At 40.9% G+C, this 24,921-nt stretch overlaps 1 protein-coding gene across 10 annotated transcripts in view; it reads right to left on the reverse strand.

Moving 5' to 3' along the window:
- Positions 1–5,584: 5,584 nt before the first annotated feature.
- Positions 5,585–24,921, reverse strand: part of CDC42BPB (CDC42 binding protein kinase beta) — a 97,593-nt gene continuing 78,256 nt past the window's right edge. For 4 of the 10 annotated variants that reach the window (XM_074908704.1, XM_074908700.1, XM_074908702.1 and 1 more), the window contains 14 exons: positions 24,529–24,665; positions 23,805–23,944; positions 22,126–22,207; positions 18,644–18,860; positions 18,201–18,263; positions 14,161–14,757; positions 11,446–11,543; positions 11,253–11,337; positions 10,976–11,096; positions 10,767–10,884; positions 9,812–9,850; positions 9,572–9,680; positions 9,415–9,485; positions 5,585–7,346 (listed from right to left, as the gene is read on the reverse strand). In XM_074908704.1, the coding sequence (XP_074764805.1) occupies positions 7,215–7,346; positions 9,415–9,485; positions 9,572–9,680; positions 9,812–9,850; positions 10,767–10,884; positions 10,976–11,096; positions 11,253–11,337; positions 11,446–11,543; positions 14,161–14,757; positions 18,201–18,263; positions 18,644–18,860; positions 22,126–22,207; positions 23,805–23,944; positions 24,529–24,665 (2,009 nt within the window). In that variant the 3' untranslated portion in view covers positions 5,585–7,214. The remainder of the gene's footprint in view (positions 7,347–9,414; positions 9,486–9,571; positions 9,681–9,811; positions 9,851–10,766; positions 10,885–10,975; positions 11,097–11,252; positions 11,338–11,445; positions 11,544–14,160; positions 14,758–18,200; positions 18,264–18,643; positions 18,861–22,125; positions 22,208–23,804; positions 23,945–24,528; positions 24,666–24,921) is intronic. The other 6 variants (XM_074908701.1, XM_074908696.1, XM_074908705.1 and 3 more) reach the window with 4 other exon arrangements.

The raw sequence follows: 24,921 nt of genomic DNA on the forward strand, positions 1-24,921 counted from the left end.
GATTTATCACATTATTCCCACGGCGAGAGAGTGCATCTTCTCATGGTACAAGGGCAAAGAGCTTTGGTGACGGTGCCGGGGGTCCCTGGAGAGAGGTGCAGGCCGGAGCCCAACAGCTGGGGACAGTCGCTCTGGCCTGTCTTTAATGAGGGTCAGGGCGGCAGCAGCACCCAGGGGCCTCGTTAGCGACGGTGTTTGTGGCCTGGCATGTGTCAGATATTCTCAGCTGCCTGCAATGTCAGGCAGTGCTTCATTATGGGAGCTGGTCTGATGGCTGAGGCTGAAATTATGGAGATGTATGAAAATTTATGCAAATTTACACTCTGCTGGGTTTTCAGTGGGGCTTGTTGGCATATTCCATAAGGAAGCAGCTATTTTAAGTTTATTATATTTTGTTCTAGTCTCTGAAAGGCATAATCCCCTCTCAAAGGCCTGGGAATTCATCATCAGGCGCATCAGAGTCTTGATGAAGGGTGATGGGCAGCATGCAGCGGTGAGACCAGCCCTGCTCCCCCCTGCCCACAGAGAGACCACCAGTAACGGGCAGCGTGAGCCAGCAGGACACAAACACGAGCCAAGCAGGGAACAAGACCATCTCCATGCCCCGGGTTGCTGCTGTTGCTTTGCAAGTGGGGCAGAGCCAGGCCTGGGAGGAGATCTGTGCTCGGGAGCCCACTGCTGGGATTTCACCATGCACATCTCTCCTGAGGGTGCCCCTCCAGCAGTACTGGGATGAGAAGGAACTTGCTTGGGCAGGGGTTTTTGTTGTGGCTGTCAGGCTCTTGGTGCTGCATGAAACAGTCACCAGCTGGGTCAAATATGGGGAAGCCATAGCTTCAAAGCTGGGAAGCCATCAGCTGCTGCAGGTGGTGGCTGACACCACCAGGGTGGGAATACCCAAGTCCCACCATGGTCCTGAAACAAGTGCATCTCTGTGAAGAGCAGTGACCCAGGGCTAGGCCCCCAAAACTCACTCCACAGCACACAGTCACCCCATGATGTGAACCTAAGGGAGACCCCCCCCCCCCCCCCCCCCCCCCCCCCCCCCCCAAGCCGTCCTCTGGACCTCACGGGGCCGGAGAACACCCGGTGGCTGCAGGGCTGGTGTGGACACGGTGCAGCACGGTCAGCTCGTGTGTTGCTTGCCGGCGAGGCACGGGCTCCGCGATGTTACCATGGTGCCTGCGAGAGCAGCCACAGCATCTGTCGGCCCCGCACCGCGGCTGGGTCTCAATGCGGAGGGGGAGGCATTCATATCTGTATGGATGTTTTAGTTGCTGCCTGCAAGAGCCTTTTTGTGCTCTTTTCCCCTTTCAAATCAGTTCACTGCAAGTGACTGAATCTCCTCTAGCTTACAAACATAACATATAAAAAATACACACATATACAATTTATTTTTCCATAGCTGAGGCCAATGCGGTGCTGCATGCTGGAGGTCATTGCACCAGGCATCCCATCACTCCAGCGCTGCCTTGCACAAGGAGAGGGCTCAGAGCCATCCCCCAAGGAGCCCCTTGCTGCTTGCCCCAGAGTGAATTGCTTCCCTCCTTGTGCTGTTTTTGGACTCCCTGGCTCCAGGATGGTGAGGGGTCTCAGTGGCTGCATGCCACGCTGTGTGCTGAAGGCACAAGAGAGGCAAGAGCATCCTGTGTCCACATGCGGGGGGAGGGAAAAGGCAACCTACTGGCAACAGGGACCGTTGCACAAGAGGGTGGCAGGATGGTAGCTTTCCCCTGCGAGCAGCTGAGGACACCAAGCTCTGTGTCCCGCCTCGGCACACAGGGATGCCGCGTGTGCCCGTGCGAAGGGACCGCATCTGGGGACGCGTAGCTGACGGCACAGCCGGCGCGGAGGAAGGCAGGCTGCCCTGCCGCACGGATCACCGCCTTGTCACCCCTCCGTGGTGGGGTGTACGGATCTGTTGCTAGCGAGGCTTCATTTTTAAAATGCATTAGCAGCTCGAGGTCACTTACAATAGAGGCTTTAATTAAAGTAGAGATCAATTTTTGTCAGCGCGCTAGCAGAGCACATTCTGTACTTTTCCTTCAGAAGCCACGTTTGCTTGCTCATACAGAAAGAGTCGCAGGGAGGGGGGAGCTCTGCAGAGAAAACTGAAGCACCAGAGTCAGTTTCTGATGCCAGGGGCCAACAGCTGCTGGAAAACCAGCTGTATCCATGATCACTACCCTGCGCACCGTCACAAGCAGACAGCCCACCGTGCAGGCAGGGTAACGCAAAGGGTTTTGGTATGTAAGAGTCTCTCCTGGGATCCTGCCTAAACAAGGAATTTAATTCGCAGACATCTTTGGTAAGCAGTGCATTAAATGGGTGGTTTATGTCGCTGAGGCTGTGCACGGAGTGGCTGGGCACCTGATGGCTTTGTTTTGTTCTTGGTCCTGAGAGTCAAGGGTCCCCCGCTGTGACAGACTAATGCAAAATGCATTAGTGTTAATGGGAGATCTCAGGACTCATTGCTTCCTGGGGTCTTAAAAGAAAAAACAACCTGCACACTATTAATGGACACCGACACGTATCACTGTGCCTTTCCTCCACCCAGTTACAGCCTCTCACAGAAGTTTTGCAAATCCATATTCAGACAGTGCAGTAGGCAACAGTGCTCAAAATACCACTGAGCTTACAGACTTGGCCCAATGCACTTTTGTTTAATTTTCTTTTTAGCAGCAGTGAAGAGGAGGGGATTTGGCAGGGGCTGGCACCACTGGAGTGCAGGAGCTGGCCAAGGCGCTGCGGTGGCTATCTCCTCCATCAGCACGCAGGACTCCACGCTGCTCTGCCTCGTGGGACCGCAGAGCAGGGACTGAGTAAGAAACTGGATGGCAGGCGATGCTGCAAAAATTCTGAGGGCTTTATCTATGAGAAAACAAGCAATAAAGCTGCATAAACCTGTGCAGTCAGGTGACAAAAAAGTGCTGCAGCTTATTGGGGAGCAGGGAAAATATTTGCTGCAAGGACGGGTAACCGGCTGATTCCTTAGTCCATGTTCCTCCTCTGGCTAGAGCGCAGCACTGCAGCTCTCGCTTGCTGAGCACGTCCTGCTGTCTTCTGCTCCTGTCCTCAGCTAACCCTGTCGGCAACGCTAGTCTGAGTATCATTCGGCTCTGGGACAGGCTCTGTCAACGTCTGGCTTTCCCTGGCATCCTGCAAGAGGCGTGCAGCTGATGTCCGGTCTCGTCATCATCCCACAGCCCCAGAAACAGGTTTAGGAGGGTTTTGCAAGGGAGCACCGGGCCCGTGCCGGCTCTTTCCAGCCCTGGTACCTTCCCTCCTGCCTCGGTACCTGTGCCCATGGCACCCCTTTCCCTCCGACCCCAGGTGCTGCACTGCCCTGCCGGCGGTGAGCCCAGGCCACGGGGCAGCAGCTCTGCGCTGGGCCAGGGCCGCAGCAGCTGCAGCTCTTGCCCCACAAGCTGTGAGGAGCCCAAGGCTGCCAGAGAGGGATGTAGGGGGAAACTGAGAGGAGCCACGTTTACAGGGGTGTAAGCAGACAGGAGCAGGCAGTGCAGACCTGCTGCCACCACAATGGAAGGCAAGTTCAGGTGAACGCTACTTCTTGGAATGTTCTCCTCGCTTCTGCCTGCCAGAGCTGCTTTGTACAGAGCAGGCAGGGTGCAAACTGGGACATGAGATGCTCCTGTAGTCCAGCATGCAAGAATAACGTCTCTTTTTTCCCCATTTCCTTTTAAAATAGGCTGAACTCGGCAACAAGACAAGGTTTGTGGTCATGATGTGACACCTTCTGCTGTTACTTTGCTTAACTGTACCTAAAGGTGCAGTTCAGCTCCCACAGTCATCTCTTCCCTCAAATGCTTCCCTGCTTCTCAGTGCTTTAGACTACCAGTGCCAGGTTTTAAGATTTTTATGCATCTGCTTTCTCCCAGGGATGTCTAATCTGGCACTGTGCAGAACAATGAGGGTGCCCGGACCTTCAACGTTTTCATGCTGAAGTCCTCTCCCTGTGATTTATCTGTGTTAAGCACTTACCCAGCAAACAATAAGCCAGCGTTTACACCCTCCCAACCAGCAGCAGATTGAACCCGTTTAGGAAGCTGTTTGTTCTCAGCACATCTGTGCCGGAGACAGAGGTGTTGGCAGATCAGTTTAGTTCTTGGGTAGCAAGTGACACCAGTATGTTTTCCAAAACGCACGGCCTTTGGGGGTGGAGATCTGTGCTAGAAGTGACAACATGTTCCAGTGAGTGGTACACCCATCACCCCAGCCTTAGGACCTGATGTAATGCCTCTGTGAAAATGGAACAGGCAGAGACCAAATTATCCTCAATCCTCGCATAACTCAATTCCTCACTTGTGCTAATAGACTGGTAGCCTCCAGGGAGAGGAAAGCAAATCGTCAGAGAAACATTTCACATTGAGTCTTGAATTGCTGTATTTCTGAAAGTTCTCCGAGGGCTTGGAGGAACTCTTCAGGTAACCAGAATCAGAGGTCTTAAGGGAATAGAAGACTTGCAAAGGGCTGTGGTGGAGGACTTGGGGAGGAATTCTGCTTGGCCAAAGTTGAGGGGAAAAAAAAAATATGGAAGAATAATGTATTCATACTGAGCAATTAATTTATTTTTCTAGAAATGTTCTCCTGCTTAAATTATAACCAAGCCCTGGCACTGCTGAGTGCTATGATTTAATACCCCCATAATTAAAGACTTTGTTGTCATCTGAAGTCCTCACTGTGCAGAGAAAAATCAGCTCAAGAGCAGTAGAAATGTTTTTTAAAAGTCAAAGGCTGATTAGCATGAATACTTGTGAGAAGGCTTCCGGCGCACAGCCCTCAAACCTCCTGTCAGCTATCAGCCCCATCCCCAGGGCAGTGTGGGTGCACCTTCCTCAAGCCAAGCAGCCCCAGCCTGCTGGCCTTGCCCAGGTAGGTTTGGTCAAGCAAGGGTCTGAAATACCTGCCTAAGCCTTCCCCATTAGGATAACCTGGCATAAAACGGGTGAGACAAGCCCAGAAGTAATCCAGAAGCATTTAGGCACTCTGTAAGGGATGAGGGATGCTTACCCATGACACACTAGAGATGATGTTGGCTCTGTTCTAGCTACAGTGAGCTCTGCGGTGCTCAAATACTGGAGCATGAGGGGAGTTTTAAAAAAACCTACATCATGGGTTGCACCATTCACACACCAATCCTTGAAATGTTCCCAAGTGTGTCTTTGGGACTACAGTTTTGACAAGTCAAAAGTCTTTAATGTTTTATCACACTTAAAATGTCTGAATAGATCCTGCAGCCTCCTTACTATGCTTCATCTGTAAGGAAATATTCATATAAATAATATAAAAATTAATTAATGGGGACAGCAACTTGATAAAATAACAATTCTAACACAAACTGAGGGCACAAAATTTCAACACTATTCCACCAAAAGGACTTCCAACAATCCTGAACATGCATTTACAGGCAGAAACACCCCCCTTTCTCTTAGCATTCAGGTATGGAGCTTCAAAGGATCCTTCAGTTTATGTAAAATGTCTGTGTGAACAAAGTAAATTTACCATGAAACTAAAGCAAGTGTCAGTGCTAGACTGTTTTCACATGTCAAGACAGACGACTATGAACTTTAAAACCTCCCTCTTCTGCTTTATTGACAGGTAAATTGTTCAAAAATGTTCTCACAATTCAATAATTACAAAGACTTAGACTTACATTAAAAAAGTAAAAACCAGAAAACCCCCAAAGCAGTAGTGTCCAGCTCTATCTGAGCCCCTTTATCAAGAATCTGAGAAAAAGAGCAAGTACTGTCGAACACTTAACGTAACAGGATTAAATGTTGACTAGAACACTCAGTTTAAACTAAAGATAAGTGCACGTCCTATACAGTGTTTCAGAAAAGAACATTAGCCATTGGTATATCATTAGCCCATTTAAACCAAATTTTAAATAAGTGACATCCAACTGTCATAAAATTGGCACAGAAGGCACACTAGTGTGACAATGACAAACTGGATATGCCAGCCACTGAATTAATTACAAGCTTTTAATGAAACATGGTCACAAATCTTTGATTACTAAATGTATAATACATGGAAGCATGAGATTAAATATACACGCAAAACATCACCACTGCACGTGGGCCATAGCAAAATATACAGGAGTGTGTTGTGCATTTTTCTACATGATCAATACTTGATTAATAATCATGGGGTCTTCATGCAGGTGAGGCTACAATTAATGAGAAAAGCAGCACCCCCAGTTACACATCCTTCACGTTCCACTTTGGTAACCGATAAAACGGACTGATGTTTTAGTGCGATATAGTCCCTTAGATCAAGCAGACTTCGAGGGCAATGCGTCCACAAGAGGCTTGCTAGCTAAACAATGTAGTGTGTCCTTACACCAAAAAACTCAGGAGAAACAACTTCTCAGAAGGAGATAGGCAGGAACTAGGAGTAAAATTTTTTTCACAGCAGTAATTACCAATATTTTCAAAGCCCTGACTAATGACTGATTGATGAGGACTAAAAAGCGGGGTATGGGTAAAAGATAACTGGCAGTAGTCCTATGTACAAGACTAAAAAGTTGATAGAAAGATAGAAAGACAGTTATGCAGCTGTATATGTAATGGCTAAATGAATTAAAAGGCCACAAAACTATAGCCAACTTTTATTTGACTTCCTGGTGATTCTATTGATGTTGGAAACAACCTACAGCTTCCTAGCATTCTCCTTAAGATTTAGGAAACAAACAGTTATGGGAAAAAGGGAAAAGTGTATTCATCTGAGGATGTAACTAGACCTGCTCACATTTCCTATTTAGAGGTCCAAATTGTGTCTAAAAGGATTTCCTGCTAATGAGACATTACATCATTCTATAGAAAAATAATATTCCTGATATTGTAGCAATATTATCAGTATCTCTCTCTATTTCTTTTTCAGCATAAGAATAAGACTATTTACTGGTGGCCTTAAATGCTCCTATGCAATAAAACTGTGTCACAGCTGTGCAGAGAGGAATCAACCGTAACTGAGCAGTGAACAATTCTGCATAAAAAGCTTGATCGTTATTTAGTAAAGAATTTTCTTCATTTCAATAGTTTGTATCTACAATCTGGATATATAATTATTCTTGTACAACACTAGAGATTCAGTGTCAGTCTTGGCACTAGCATCTGAGACAGCTTTGCCCTGCTCTTGAATACTCCATGGAGTAGTGGATGATCGAAGACAAAATGGTGAGAGCGGTAGTGTTATGCGTCACAGGTTGACTGGTCCAGTCCATCTAGTGTAAGTTGATTCCTATGAGGAGAGTTGGGACTTGGGGGCCCACTTGGATTTGAGCTGTTGGATGGAGTAGAGTGTTTGGTGGAGTCTGAATCAGGCTGTTAATGAGAGACATTAAAAGAAAAAAAATGCTTACTTAAAATCAATTCTTTACACTCAAAAGGCTTTCAAAGGCACTCAAGAATTAGGATGAACAACACCTACAAAGCAGTGTGTATTAGATCATTTCATAGCTAAATATTCATGCAGATACTGCCATCACTGTCAACAGGCTGGAGTGCAGTCCTGAAGGGGACCTTCTGACGTAACAGGAATTACGGCAAAGGAAATTCCTACATCTCACACTTCTCCTTTAGACACTGCAAAGCTTTCCTGATGGAATGCATCTATCAGTCCACTGTTGCTCTGGATTTACCAGACTGCATTTTCCAAGCAATTTTTATAGCCCAGGAGTAGATTTATCTGCCCATATTAACATTTAAACCATTATGGTCAAATCATCTTCAGTTTGGTGAGAAGGAAGGAAAAAAACGTATGAACTGTTTACAAAACAGCAACAGTGACAAGCATGTGAAGTGCCTGACAAAAGAGTGAAGGTTGCCAAGTATCAGGCCGGACATCTGGAAACAGAATATTTAGTGGAGACACCCACATCAATATCTAATAAAGACAGTCTATCCACAGTTACTTCCCCAGCATTAGACTGGTTGTTGGATATTTGCCCTCACAGACTGGTCTCACTTCAACAGGATGGCTGGCAAGTTTCCCACTATTTCGGTGAGTTACAACCCTGAGCACTGCACACATTCACAGCTAATGAAATACTGCACAGAAAAAACTGGTATCACCACAACAAGTTATTTTCGAGAAAGGGAATATATATTTAGCAGACAGATTGAAAGGTAACATCCTTCAAGAATACCATTCACAAGGTTTTGCATGGCTCAAACAATAATAAGATCATCTATAACAAGATTATTCTAACATGATCCATGCTGCGATAAAGCTAAAAGCCATGGGAAAAATAGATAAAGCCAAAAGGTGTTAAAGCCTCCTTTTTCAATTTCAAACTACTGGGTTTTTTTTTAAATTTAAGAAGTCATTAGAAATTGTAAGATCCACCAAAAAAGTAAACACTGTAAAAACCTTAGAATCCACCATTACATGTGTCTTCAAACAGCAGTTATCATTGCAGCATGAAACATAATGGAATTTGGAAGGGATGCTGCAGAATAACTAAGTCAACCAACATTGCCTGTTGTCAGCACCTTTGAAAACCAAGACCGTTTCAAAGATACTGTGTTTAGAGATCTCTGTTTTCACATGCTGGTAATGGCTTACTCAAGGTGACGAAGGAAGTTGGAGTGTGGCTGGGATCAGAACTCTGGACAAATGCCTTGACTTGGGCTGTACTAAAGCATCCTGCAAAGGTCTGGCTTTGGGAAAACACCCTTCAAAATCCAGAAAATTACATGGGCCCATAGGTGGGTACCAAAAAGTGCTGAAAAGATGCAAAGATCTTGATCTAGGAGTTTGCCTCCCAGGAATAATTCCTAACACTTTCCTTGCACAGGCAGTACTTAAGCAAAGCTTGGAAGAAGTTATACCTATGACAAATCAAGGAAACAAGAAACATATATCTCTCATCAGATTCAGGGACACCAGCTTGTACAGCCAGGACATTTTCAGTTTGGTGACTACTGGCACACATGTAAAACTTCTTTTAGCAAGACTAGAAATATTTTAAAATATGACTCCTTCTCAAGTTACATGACAAAAATTCCTCCTTAAGGCAGCACAGAAAATTACTTAACTAGTCGTATTACTTTGCTATTCTATGCTAATAGCCCAGAGAACATTTTTAGGAGCTTTGAGGACATTTCATCAATTAGTCAAATTTCCCTTGTCTACAAAGCTTAATCCAAGACATAATACTTCTTAAAATACCATCATAAAAAGATCTTTCCACAGCTTTGCTTTTGTGCTGGCATATCTAACTTGCAATCATATATTATAGGCTGCAGGAAACATTTGTGAAAGGAAAACATCTTCAGAAAGAGCACAGCCTTTATGAAGTATTTCCTCAGAAATTTAATTTATTGGAAAAAGAAAACAATCTATGGCAACAGGATATCATCAGTCTCCATTTAATAAAAGCCACTTTACCTCTTTGTCAAACTCCTGGTCAGGATCAGACATACTTCGGGAAGGCATGGCTCCTCCCACATCACTGCCACCTGTAGAGAAAGGAAAAAAAGGCAGGTTTACACCTCTGAAGTCATAAATTACAGCTCAGAACTGACAAGCTTGCTTCCAGCCTTACTTGATGAGGGCCATGAAATATAGGTTTTGTTTCTCTGCTGTTGCTGCTGCCGTGAGAGGTTAGCTGTAGATGGACATGGTTTTTCATCCTGTGCAGCAGGTAGGACACTCTACAGTTGAAATGAAACACCTTGTTAGTCGGCAACAAAAGCTACCCAACTAGGAGTTGTTACTCATGAAAACTTTACTACGCTTTTGAAGCTATTACAACCCAGTGTTGGTAGAAAAACTCTGAACTTACTTGACCACATCCACATATTTTCAGTAACAGACACAAACCCTGAGAAAGACAGAGAAAGAACTAAGCCCCATAGTAGCCACTGGAAACTGTCAGCCAGCAAACCCTCTATGAAGGGGCAGGGACTGTACCAACAGCTCTGTTTTCCTTCCTCCTCCTGCTGAAAGGACAAATGCATTACTCTCATCTGGGCTAGCTGAGAAGGATAAGAGAAAGCCTGACCACCGGCTATGAAACAAACATAAAAGTGTACCTTCACTCCTTCCTCTCGTGGATTTAGCACTAAAATAGCTCACAAAGTGCTGCATTTGTTAAATACAAAATAAAAATAATGCTATAAAGCACTGCAACTTGCATGCATTTTAATTATCTCCACAGCATTCGTTTTTTCACCCCTCGTTTTAGTCGTATAATTGGCAAAGTGCCACAAGCACATCATTCCAGTTCCTAACAGTTTGTAGCTACTCCTACCCTTGCTAAGGAAGCAGAGAGACAGGAGAAGGAAGAAAGCAGAGGGGAGCCTTGCAGTGAGAAATGGTCACTCTGGAGAAAGATTTCAGCAGAGATAGGGCTCATGTGATAGATGTGCTCAAAGCCTGTTGGAGGTGGTATCAGAGCAGAATGTTGAGAGGATGAGGGGGAAGGAAATTCATTCTGTTATTTTAAGACAACAAACAAGAAAAAGGAAGGAGGAGAGAATGATCATTTACAAAACTACGAACAAGATCCTGGCAATGATATCCATTTCTTTCATTGTCTCCTTCACAAGTCAGCTAACAGTACTTCCTTGCACAGGATTTAGAAGCAATGTGCATCAGGAAGGCGCACCTTTCTCAAAATGATTGAAAGAAGAATTTGGTACAAAGATAACAGTTGAACTCCATACAGCTCATCTTCACAGTTTTTCTGAGCAAGAACAAATGCACATATATCTCCCTCCCTTTTAAATGTATTTTACCAGTGGGAGGTCCATGAGAACCTGCATTCCATCTCCTGGTCCCATATGAGCCACGTGGTTGAAATTTGTTGGGTTAGAAATCATCTTTGACCTTAGCTCAGGGTCTCTAAGCATTTCCCTAAAAGAACAGAGTGATTTTTACTATTAGCATTACCAGTCTCTGCATGTCATCATGTATATTAAGTCACATACCACAGCTAAATTCTTACCGCCTTTGTTGTAATCGTTCTTCCTCGGGAACCTTAAATACAAATCTTCTTTTGCTCCTAGTTCGAAGCATTTGCTTCTTGCTATTGTCAGATGTTTCTGGTACACTGAGGACAGCTCCTGCTGTAATATCACAATGCAATTTCACATACATAGGTACACACTGACCCAGATGCATCCAACACACGTTTCATCTCATGCAAAGGTAACTTACTCTGCTTAAAATTATCCAGTTCACTTTGTATCATTTCCCCATTTCTCCCCTTGCTTAGTACTCACCTGCAAACTTGTTCTTGAAATATATTAGTCTCGGTGGTTCACAGTTCAGGAGATTCAGCGTGCCATCTGTGTTTAATGGTCTGATCTGTTTTGAGGAAGGAGGCAGAGAATTAATTCAAGCCTAGCATATACTCTGAAGATCATCTCATTTGACAGTAGCCAATCAAACTCTATATTCAAGAAAATTACTTACCCTCCTCAGGCCAATAGTCTGGACCCATTCCATAGTGTTAACATCAAATACATCAACACCATACTCGCTATACACTGTTACGTAGGAAGAATTGCAACCTGCACAGATTAAAACCAAACAGAAAACCTTAATGTGGTTTCAGTAGTCCAGAATTGACATATATTTGAGCAAATTTCAATAGTTACAATTTTTCCACTATGTGCAAGATATATTCTAAACCACATTTTCCCAGCTCCACTTTCAAGCAGATATTTTCGTGATAACAGATTTGCTAATGACAACTGCCAGCATCATGGAAAGATTTAAAATTGACCCTTTCAGTATTTTTAAACTTCAAATTATGATCTCATGAAACTGCAAAACGGCATCTGAAGTTTTCAGATGCATGCAAATTTGCTACTTTGCAGGAACTGAGCAGTTGGCTTTTCTACAGATGCAGATTACTTCATTTCAGAAGCAGCAAACTAACTATACATCTGCTGTGTGCAGGGGAAAAGAGAGGGCCACCATCTGTGGGGTGGGTCATGAAGTCACGATGCGGATCTGTTCTCAATTTCCTTCCTCTTTTGCTAACAATTATCTAGCTTTAGATATTCATGTATGGGTTGCTTTCATCAGGTTAACAGAAAAATGTCACAATGCTTAAAAAGCCCACAACCCATTTTCTTGTTTCAACTTTTTTTTAAAAAAGGCATAAAAGGCATCAGCAGACAAGTTTAGTTTAGGTCAAATGAAAAGCAGAAATCCCTAGAGCTTCATATCAACATGCTTCTGTTCACGTAAAGACTGTCCTGATGTAAAAAGCAGTTACTAGAAATTTATGGGATTTAATAGAGAGAAGAGCTGCTTCAATAAACAAAAGGAAAATAACCCAGTAGGACACTAAACACATCACAGAATCCTCTTAGAAGAACTGAAGTAAGGTTGTGGTGCTATTTGTCAAATTCATTCACAGAAAGCCTTGGATAGCTATCATAAATACGTATCCCAGAAGTGACTTATGGTGAAGTATTTATTATGTGGTGTCATGGTTGGCTCAGATGTCCAAGTCAAGGGAGACCACTGAGCACCCGAACTGCTTTTGCCTGGCCAGAGTGTAGCCCAGGTCAGCATTTAACAGTCAGAGCTGATGAGCTTGTTCAGATCTCAACTGGTTCCCAGAGAGACACATCAGCGTTTGCACTGGGCTTGCCCATGCTACAGCTTTGAGACCTGCTGGCTCCAAGTCTCTGCACTGCACGGTACCCAGGCTAAGCAGCCCCACAACGCCTACACTGACTCAGCACAAAACCAGCACAATCAGCTGGTTTAACTGTAACCTAGACAGGCTTGGCTACCCGAGACAACAGGGCTGACTGTGTTAACATGAGGGGACTGAATGGCCTAGAGAAATTCTCCATCCTATCCTAAAACCTATCTACAACATGGTCCTTTACCACAGCAGAAACTGCGATGGAGAAGAACCATTTCCACTTTGATGATCTCCTGATGGGACAATTAAGAAAAGCCACCATCACTAGTGACAGACACCAGGACTGAGGAAGGAGGACAAGGCTAATGGAAAGGGAAACCATCCAGTTTCCTTTGACAGCAGAAAATGTTGCTCTTTCTACAAAAACAACCCTAAGCCAACACCACTCAGGAATGCACATACGAGAATACTATAAAATAGTTTACAGCAAGAACAGCATCTAATAATACTAACAGACAAAACCATTAACTAGCAAGCCTAGTTTGCTGAAATGCAAAAAACTGTAAAGCTGATAAAGGAAACATTAGATTTGGCTAATTGTGTTTTAAAGTAAATTTGCAACTACATTGTTTCCTTGGGCCTTTGCTTCAAACTTCTGTACAGAAGTAGGTCAGAGTAAAGCAAACAAAGAATTTCAGTTCAGGACAATTAAAATTAAACAAACGGCTATTAGGGCCTGGCATGACTGAATCAATGTGCACCTAACTGCTCACTGTACTGTTTAAACACAAAGCTATTTCTTGCCTTCAATCATTCAAAACATTTTAATTACTATTTAAGCTTCAAATAAAAATCATGACTGCCTTTGACTACTGAATACTGAAAAATGCTCTGCACGTGCTTCTATCCTAATGAGCTGATAAACCAGTGCTCCTGAAATGACCAGAGTGGCTGAGAAATTACCTTCAACCCGCCTATATTTTTTTGGAAATTCTCCCCCTAAAAGTAAAACCAAAAGGAGAAAAATTGCTGCCAGTTCTGCCTAAAGCAGTATTTTAACCTCTTATTTTGTTATTTTTATGAACCTTTAGAGTCACAGTTACATTTCTTTTTCAACTTTCTACTGTACCTTGAGTACAGGACACAGAAGACATCTTACAGACAACTAGACATTTATACTCTCTAAGGGAGCAAACATCTTTACAGAATTTCACAGACCAGTAGTCTTGCACTGTCCTGCATCCAGAACTACTCTCTGTAAAAGTTACTTTGCATTCCATTTTTCGTTCTTCTGTGTTCTGTAACAAGACAGAGCTTCTTTTCCTGCAGCATCCAGGATTTCATCCCAGGAGATCGCCAAGTCCAAATCTACCATCAGGAAGTACTATGTATCCTGTTAACTCATCGAAACTTAAACTGTAGATATTGAAAGACAAACCGAAGCAAACTAGAATACAATGCTGATTATTTTTAGACAAGTAAAGCAGCAACAGGGATATGGCAACAGAAAAACATATACATACTACAGGCAACAGGAGTTGCAGGCCACATTAGTTCCTGCATGCGTGACCTTCGACCTTGTGAATCGACGTATACTCCCATATGGCTGAAGCAAAGCAGGTATTCCTCATTACTGAGCTCCACAGCACAAAGGGCATCAAAAGACTGCTGTGAGAGGAAGATAAGCGAGGGGTCATTAGGATTTACCAGGTTTATAGATTGTCCATCTCCCTGGATGGTCAACAGAGAGAACCCAGACTGGTAGCCAACACAGAGCTTGTCCTTGAACACTGTCATCCACTGTACAGTTCCTGGAGCCTGAATTTCACTGAATTTTTTATGGAAAGGTTTAGTTCTGTGAATTTCATAGCAAAAAACCTGTCGTTTGACAGCCACAAACAAACAAGTTGAAGAACTCTTCTTCAGTGTTCCAGTCGTAATCAATTGGCAGCCTTTAGTTTCTGCAAGCTTAACGTCAAAGTTTCCTTCTGACCCATCCAGAGAGGCCCAGGGGTAAAGGTGAACGTGATGGTTCCGACCGCAGATAAGGATGATAATTTTCTCCTTGGGAGCAAGCTCTATCTGGTACACCTTCTTGCAGTCAGCAGCTCGGACTATCACTGCAAAGGAAACAAGAGCTGCCGTAAGTTAAGTAAGAAAACCATCGGGCCTGGAAACATTACATACTGATATCTGAAAATTAATCTAAACACAAGACACATACCAGGTAAGAAAGAGCACTTATCACACATGTTCAAAGCTCCATTATTAATTCCCAGAACAATGAAACAAAGCATTCCCGTAACTCTCTCTATTGATAAAAGGTCTCAATGCCACTTTGCAGGAAAAGGCTGCTTAACATCTGGGATAAACGGAGAAAAATTTTTATATCATAATATCTGTACTATCTATACACAGCAAGATGCTGTCTCTTCCGGAACAGGTCCCACCTTCAGGAAAATGTCAGCATCTTCAGTAAAACACGGAAGACTACAAAATTAGCCGAACACAGAAGAAATTAAAAAGTATTTGATGCTGATAACTGAGGATAAAAAATGCTGTACTGCTGGCAAATATCTCAGACAAATACAAAAGCAGTACAGTAAGTGGGTGTATAATACCTATATGGAAAGGCAAAAAATGCAGGTGTGTGATGGGGAAAGGATAAGAAGAAATGGGCTTAAGCTGTAGGAAGAGAGGTTTAGGACAGGCACCAGGAAAAGCCTTCTTACAGTAAGGACTAGTTAGGCTACCCATGGAAGCTGGGGAGTTTCACTGTTTCAAGGGTTTTTTTAAAACTGGATTAGAGGCAGCTAAGGGGTTTTGGTACAATGTATTCTGCTTTTGGGATTGTAGGTATACAGGCACGGTCAAGGAAGGAGTGAGTATTTCATGGGGTATAAACAGAAGAGACTAAGCAATTCTAAACTAGGAAACATAATACACATGAGCCAATTACATTTAAATGTCACTTTCATTTTTTCTGTTAGCTAAATGCATTCAAAATATTTGTGAATTAAAAAATTAACTGGAAATGATATGCATTTTTTTCAGTAATAGTTCAGTAACCTAACCAAGTTACCAAATTCTATAAACAAGACTTTGGCTGTTTAGATCACAAAGCCAAGTGCTTTTGTGGCATCCCCTCACTTGCACAAATAGATGATATGTCTGAAGAAACATGCTATGAAATAACCAGCCGTTGGAACTCTGTCACAGAGAAAAGACTTTTAAAATTTTTTCCTTTAGCTCCAACTCCAGCTTACAGTGTAGTTTATTTGTCAAGAACTAAGTGATATTCTGACCAAAGACCTTTGATATAAGCAGCTGGCAGTTAATTAACACTGAAAATTACAACTGCCATAAAATGAAAAAAGATTACAATTTATGAAAGTGCTATTAACACACAGGAACTGGCCATAGAAAACTCCTGCAAAACATCTTTACCAAAATTGATAATCCCTTTTCACATTTACATATGACACAGTGACGCAGATAACCATTACTTTATGAAATGACCTTTCAAATTAAATGAACAATTTTCTTTTATGCAAGAAGCTGTACTGGAATCTCTGGAATTATTTGCATCTAAAGTTATGTTTATATCTAAGTCCTTACTGAATGGTGACCACTGGAAGTTTACTCAAAGGAATGGCATTTATTACTGCTAAAAAGAATTTCAAATATCTGCTGTCTCCATGTATAAAGCAGTTTCTCCTGGAATTGGGCAACGGCTTATTCTAAGCAATAACATTTTGCTTTTTGCCCCCAAACCACATCTCTGACTTAATTTGATTTTGAAAGTCAAATCTTTGAAAATCTGCATTCATTGATTTATTTTACACTGAAATGCAAGTTTTAGCATGACTTGCAATCTAACTTTCAAATAGGCACAAACTAAATTGCATTGAAAGAGGAAATTCAAATTCTTCCACAAAGACTAAACTTAAAGAAATGTCTTTTTTGAAATTTGAATGACAGTCCAAGGGATATTTCAGGAGTGTGTCAGTGATTTTTCCAAAGTTAGGAAAGGCACCTTTTAATTTCAAAAATCTGTATCACTGACCTCAACACCCTGAACTCACAGATAGCTAAAGACACCAGAACAACCTAAGCTCAGAGGTTATAAATACAGGTGAAGAAAGCATTAGGTATTTTGTTAGAAACAATCCTATCAAAGAGCCAAAGCTGTTAGCTCTTATACCACAGAAAGTATGGATTTAGAGTGCTGTCTAAATTTAGAGCAGCTCAGGAGTTATAAGAAAGCATGGATTTCACAAGGCATGTTTGCTGCTTTTAAAGTCAGAGAGAAAGAAATAACTAATATTTTCTGTGGTAAGCTGGAAAAAGATAAATAGTAATAGATTACTGTATTTTAAATCTGCGTTGCTTCTTAGAAATATATTACTTCTATAAATTCAGTTTAACTCAATTCAGATGTTTTTTTGGTGGTTTTTTTTTTTTTTTTTTTTTGTTGTTGTTGTTGTTGTTAATTTGTGCATTCAAAATAAGAGTATCTTATTTTAGAAGCAGAGTGCAAAATTAACCAGACTTGTTCTTTGCTTTTCCATGTTTAAAACTGCATTTTGTATGGATTGACCCCAAACTATCCCCATGCTCATGTGCTAGTAATCCTTTCTGCTTCCCATGCTTTCCCTACCATTCCAAGGCGTGTCTCCCATTGTTATTTGTGTTTGTGCTCAGATATTAGGTTAAAAAGAAAAATGCTTCCCTTACTCCCTAGCTGTGATGTCTAATAATTCAGTGATAGAAGGATATGCCTGTGCTGCCCAGTGACTATGCAGCATACATTTTGTTGTGGTACCTGGAACATACTCTGGAATGGACATGGCAAGTCTTCAGAAAGAACAAACCAAACTGATCCCACTTTTCTCAATGCAGAGGGCAGAGTGCATTATGAACAGGAAAGAAAAAGGAGGTTCAGGAGGAAGCATGGGGTCATGGAAATAAAGAGGTAACGGAAGGGGTCAAGTGAGGCATTTGTCTGAAACAGAATGTGAGTGGTTGTCAAATTTCTGGAAGAAACAGACAACAATATATGGCGGCTTTAATGGAAAGTCCACAAACTCTTGTGTTGCTTTCACTGGCTATCTAACTTCTAATTCATGGATGTTTAAATTCTCTGATGGTGCAGGTTGGAACAAGTCTGTTTCTATATCAAGTTTTTCCTCACTCAATTCAAGTTCTATTTAGTAAGAGCCTGATAATTCACTGTGCATCAACCACCGCTGTGTGCCCTGTATGTGCTCTGTGTGCTGAAGCATTTTGCTATCCGCTATGGGAGCACAGTTAAGTTGAGAACATGTCAGAACATGCCCAGCAACTCATCCCTTTAATTTCAGCCAGTCAACTGAATGTAATGATAATGATCAAATTAGTGCGCTTATATCTCACATCCACTTTTCCTTCTCATCAATTAATCGAGTACTTAATACTTACTATACATGAAGGGCTGTTGTGTAACCTATATTGTAACAGCACTAAAAGTTATGGAGCTCATTATTCTGTATGTAATTACTGCATGCATTACCGCCTAACTTACCATCACGGGTCACCTCTATCACATACAGTCCTTCTTCTGAACCAATTGCTATTCTATCTCGATCTAAACCAGGAAGGAAAAAAAAAGGCTATTAATTCAGCTACACTTCATCTTATCTTTAAAACAGATTGTTTGCTTTGAACCGCTGGAAAAATTTCTGGACAAACAGATTTTCAACAGCAAATCAATTTTGCTTAAGTTCATGCAATCTGTCAAATGCATGCTATATACCATATTGTTAAACAACTAAACAGTATTATTTACTCCAAGTGGTTGAAGAAATTTGAATATCAATGCAAGATTAGCATTCCCCCCCATTATTAAATTCCTGTGAAGGAATTCAGCTGAAGAATTTATTTCAAGGCGTCAGTGCTCTCATTACAGAAGCCCATCTAATAGCTCCAACAACCCTCACACACTTTTAAAAGTTAAAACAAACATACCTACAATAGCAGCAGCTAAACTTGCTTTAATAAGAGGCAGTGTACTGTCATAGGCTTCTTGTGGAATATGCACAACTTGGTTTTTCAGTCTGTTTTTGTGCAGGATAGACTGCAACCCTTCTAGGATTCCAACCCACTTTCTCTTTTCATTCTCATTTTCTGTCAGGATCAGTAGAGAACAAGACTTTGAAGGCAAACCTAAGAGAGAAGCTGTCACCTTTTAACAGACAGAGAAAGTGAAATTAATAAGCATAATAAAAGCCCTTTTTGTCAGTATTATATACTTCACAGAACTGTGAAAGCAGAATACACTTTTTCGTAACAATGCAATGATGTACCTGAGGGGCATGCAACACAGCACACAGCTAATATGGCCACATTGCTTCAAAAAACCCCTCATAAGCCACAGTGCTTTTGTTTAAAAATGACTCAGTCTTGCTTATTTATTCTGAACCCTAAAGCATGGGCAAGGAATACTACATTCCTTTCCTACAATAATCAATACGTGGCATTAAAATCTCCTTCCTGCACTGAACTGGAATCTCAGTAATCTCAGTAGTGTGTCATAATTTATCCTGATCCCCCTCCCCAATCTTTTAATAACTTATTTAAAAGTGACACACATGCTGAATCGGATGCATTTAAATCCAATGCCATTGGTATGATCAGTTCTGGATTTCGATTTTGCTACTCTAATTTTCAATATATTTGTCCAGGTGGAAGAGCACATCATATCTGCATTATAAACTGTGGAGGAAAGCAATGTTCTGATACTGAAGTACTGCATTCTCCCATTTCCCCACATTAAAAGAAAAAATAACTATGGCTTCACATAATTTTCAGGTAGATCATCCTATAGATCTCAAAGCAGAATGTATTCTGAATAGAAAAACTACCCAGGAACTTTCTGTTGCCCAAAGTATGCACTTACTAATTCTTAATACTAGTTTTGTGTCCTGTGTGAAGAGATCGAAGGGTCTGTGAGATCATGGGAAATATGCTTTCAGGCACAGACAAACAGGCCATCAGCCAGTATCAGCCCTCACAACAGACTTTTAGAATAGCAGTAGTTAAACAGAAAACAAAGCAGTAAAAGGTGCAAAAGGGAAAAACTGAAGGCTGTAACTATTCACCCATGGAATAACACACCGTCAGCCTATATGCCTTGATAAGAAAATCACCATAAAGATGGATGATGTGGTTATGCAACATACACTTCCTGAAGGAGTGAATGAAGCAATAACATTCATCTTAAAGACAAAATATATCTGAAAGTAAACTTGGGACAATAGGATGTCAAAGACAGAACTCGAGAAGTAAGATGAAAGTTAAGAGCAGTAGGAAAAGAATGGAGTAGTTTGCAATGGCTCATAGCTCTTATTACTCTGCATCAAGCTTTGTTCATGTCTGAACTGTAACTAAGCATTAATATTTTAAAGATGGATAGAGGTATAATGGATAATATTTCTAAATTTGAAAACAAAACAAAACCAAATCAGACTTCAGCTGTTGTTTTCCCTTTGAAGTATCACCATGTATTAGTCCTCAGTCTTTTGAAGGTGGCATTTTACATGCAGTCAAATGCAAAAAAAGTGGGAGAAATTGGTCATAATATACCTAGCATTATTCATCATACAAAAATCCAGTATTTGCTATGAAACTTGAGGCTTCTTAACTCAAACTGCTAAGCTGTGGAAAGACTCCACTACAGATACTCTTACAGTATTGTTAAAAATGTATTGATGGCAGCACTTCGACTGCAGTGTCTGGATGCCAGGATGGCCTAACATTCAGCTTTAAAAACTGGTTAACAAGCTGGTTAACAAGGAGAGATAGTGGAGTCTGAGACAAGTTCTTCCTCTTTTTGATTTCACTGGGGGTCATATTTTAGTGTTTAACAGCATTCTGGTATTGCTTTCTACTGGTGGAAGATCCAAAAGAAATGAAACCCTGTCTTCAGTGGGTGACCAATATCATCAGGTGTTACATGAAATAACACGTATGAAAGAAGGACCGCATTTTTATGCGGATGATGTGAAGCAAGTTTTAACTATTGTGTAGAAGCCACTCTATTCATTATGTCAGCAAGATGCAAATCTAGAATTAAATTGAGAAAATAAGACTCTCTTGCATCAGATATTACTGGTTTAGAGTTTTGGAAATTCCTTCTTTTGATGGAAGACATAAAACTAAGAGAAGAGGTGGTCTTTGGCAGCATCTTCTCTGGTTCCTATCAACCAGGTATCTAAATGAATATACTCACAAACTAGGCTCCTAGTTAATTCATCAGATCATTTTAGTAGGGGATAATCTGATGACACCATGGAGACATTATGTCATGTTTATCCATTCAAGTATTCTAACATGAGGATATTTGACAAGTTTTTTTTCAGCTACCCTGAAAAAGTTAAGAAAAGAGTTAAAACCTGCAGATAGAAATTACAGCAGTAAGTCAGGTGGGCTAAACTGTATGGATGCCCTGTTCTTAGAGAATCAATTAACATTCTGCATAGCTCATTTTCTTTCCTCAGAAGTCTTTTCCCACAGTATTTGCTAACTTGAGAAGAGAGCAGGCAGATGGGAATAAAAAACCCCAAACATTTAGAAACAAGAGAAAAATGAATGTAAAAGTAGTACTAAACTAAAGGATGAAAATCCACTGCAAAAAATTTCAACAAAAAAGCAAAAAAGCAAAGCCACAGAATCATTCCAGTTGCCAAGACATTTCCTAAGTAAAACCCTAAAGGACCAAATGATTGGGACTGCATGGGACTGTCAGTTCTCTGGCTGCCATGATCCACTGACTTGATTCGAAGTGGCTGAGAATGAGAGATGCTGAAAACAGTGAATTTCTGAATTCAAATGCAAGGAATTAGAGAAGATTATGTTAGTAGCCAATACTTATATTTTAAAATTCCACATTAAATATATTTCACATAAAACCTATGAAAGAAGTTCCTGTCAAAAACTAAATACAGCATCAGATATAATATCCTCTTTGATGTATGTTCTAAGCAAGCTAATTATTTTCTCTTATTTTAAAATTTTTCTACTATACTTAAATGTGAAATTAAGGAAACTGAAATTCTTTTTTTTTTTTTTTTTTAAATACATGAAAAACTAGAATTGGTGAGCATAACCAAGCTTCAGCCTACTCTGTTACAGCATCAGTTCCTAAAGCAAGAGTCCTCCAAAGCTAAGAAACTAAAATATCAATGGAAGAGGAGACAAAAATATACTGAATTATAATCAAGAAAAAAAGCCAAAATTTATATACAAGGAAGCAGCAAAAGGAGAACTTTGCTCTTTACAGTTCAGTTATAACAGGAGCATTATAGTGCTCTACACATTTCAGCACCTCTTGTAAATTCTTATACTTCTTCATAACTTAATAGACATTAAATATGGAAACCATATTTCACTATCAAAACAAACACTAGTATGCAACTTGTATTTTCTTTAAAGTAAATTGGTAGCCATACCCTGAATATACAAGGGATGTCTTTACGAGTTGCATGTATTACATCCGATGCTAGGACAGAGCTCACACAAAAATCTTCATCTCTAGTAAGAAAGAGAGAAAGAGGATCACATATATGCATATACTAACATTATTCAGTGAAATCTAATTGATACCACAACTGTTTCAATAAGCTGCAATGTCCTAACACCACACAGAGGTAAAAACTGCTATCACTGCTTTGTTATGCTCTAACCATCCTTGACTCAACTCACAAGCTTTAGCTATGTTTCTACAGCACTTGGTACATGCAACTCAGTCCACCTGAAGTTGAGTGGAGCGGCTTTGTATAATTTTGGTTTACTGACCACACCTATTCTACAATTAGCAGCAAGAATATTGCTTTTCCAGCCCAGCAGACACATTAGAAATGAATAATTCATACCTCAATGCGTAGCATGAGAGAAGGGCCTTTGGAAAAAAAGAAAAATCAAATAAAAAGCTCTTGGCAACATAACTATAGTTTGTGGGATTCAAATAAGGGTTTTCAAAACAGATAGATTTTATTCTCTATTACAGTAAAATAAACAGATATCAGAACAACTTTTGCATTTCAGAGTGCTCCACTCCAGAGGGCTTGTCTACACAAGCTTTTTTAAACTGAATTTGACCAAGTTGATCACCATAATTGCCAATTTTAGTGTAAAGATGACACTAATGCCTGAAACTTGCCCACGCTAGAATTCACAGCTGTGGTGGTTAACATCTATCAAAACATCTAATAACCCTCAGAAGACAGACTCGAAGAGGCAGCTACAATAGCAGATAAAGCTTGGGACAGTTGGTATAATATCTGAGTTGCTTCAAGCAATGTACTGATATGAATGCCGTTATTTGCAATACTTCCACACTTCTGCTCCTGCTGCCAGCATGTCAGAGAGCTGACACTGAGAGTTCTCAGAGAACAAATGTGAGAAGTGAACAGCAGTACGGGTGCAACCCCACAGTACTACTGTCTGGAAAAAATATAAATCAAGGTGGCTGATAATGCAAACTTTACATTCAGAGATAGAAGGTGCTGTAACATTAAAAGGTATTACACTTCCTTGACATTTCCAAAAATTGAAACAAAAAAACCTTCTTGGTTTACTGAAAAAACCTTCTTTACTTACTTTACCTTACTCTGATGAATGTAAGTTGCAGACCTTTTGTAGAGAATGTTCAGTGGTTCAAATGGTTCACCATGAAATAAACAACTCCTGTGAGAAGGCAGGGTCAGAGCCACTTCCATTGTAAATTCTGAATTTACAATGCTTTTCTGAAGACTACTCCAGCTTTTCTAATGTTCCTGAAATTACTGGCTATGGGGATGATCTGTGACTCAATGTTAAGGTCAGAGTGCAGGGCAAAAACAGATCTACCAAAGTCTATTTGTTTTCCATGTATGCATATGGAATTCTAGGAAGAAGTATGCTAATACTGTAAATATTAGTGATTGTAGTATAAGTGACAATAAAGTCACTTAAGTGACTTGTTGAGCCAACTCGTTCAGCCTAAACTTAGCTGCAGTCTACATAAAGAACACATGGGTCTTCTCAGACCAGAGTTCTCATGATCTTAAAGTGTCTTGTGTACTATAAATAAATATTCCTGTTAGGAAAAAAATACAGAGGATTTCTACTCTGTTATAATAATACAAACCTGAGATCCAAGACTTGACTTGCAACAACTCCAGGCTGGGTGGACTTTCCTTCAGGCACATCATATAAGAACAATTTACAGTCACAGACAACTGCATAAGCCCTCTGCCACCCTTTCTTAACTCCTGTAGGCTTTGGGACCTGTGTATAAATAACTGATTGCTTATTAAATGTAAGCGCGTGTAGTAGACACAGAAAGCAGGGACATTTAGAAAAGCTTATACTTATATCAACAGAATTAGAACACATTCTACTTGCCCTTCAAAACAGAGTGAAAAATGTCAAGTAATCAAGCAATCATTTTCCCTCCCTTAAGTTCAACCATTCTCTTTTACAGTTTAATAAATACATTGGGTAGTATTAGGACAAACAATGGGGCTTGTATATTCCACAAATGCCAAAATGGTATGACAGTTTACCTTTTATATTATGCTTACATCAACAATGACAGAAATTCTTCCTTAAAGCATGCTTTTTTTCCCTCCCTGCTGCTTACGAACATTGTAGCTACTAATCTACTAACCTTTAGCTCTTGTAGTAAAACCAACTGTTTCTCCCACATCTAAAGCAACGAAGGTTAAATAAGTTACATAAATGGCACACAAAGCCTTAAGGCTTTAGCACAATTTAGGAGATATAGTTTAAACATACTTAGAGGTTCCAAACTGCATAGCTGTAAGTCAAGTTTAGTATTCTTCTCTTGTCCAAGAACAAAAGACTATTACCTTGACATAACCTTTATAGGCAGTTCCTATTCCTCTTTGCACATCTACTCCAAGAGGCCTTTTGGCTTGCTCAGGAGGTATGGGGCAGACCTGAGGTGCGCTATCCTTGCAGGAAACATGGCATGCAAATGAACACACTGAGTACAAAAGAGAAAATTCACAGTGAAATGCATGTATGAGTCAATCATAACAGGACATTAACATAGTCTATCTTTATGCTGAGCAAATTAATCAATTACGCTGAAACTGGCAGTCAAATATTGCAATAACCAACGATGCTAAAGGAATGAACACACCTAGATCTTGCATGAGACTCCAAAGTGCTTTTATTTTCTTTTTTAAGGCTATTGCTTCCATAAAGGGCAGGAACTGAGTCCACGTTTCAAGGCAACT

Source organism: Athene noctua, chromosome 6, assembly GCF_965140245.1.
Source record: "Athene noctua chromosome 6, bAthNoc1.hap1.1, whole genome shotgun sequence".
Taxonomy (NCBI): Eukaryota; Metazoa; Chordata; class Aves; order Strigiformes; family Strigidae; genus Athene; species Athene noctua.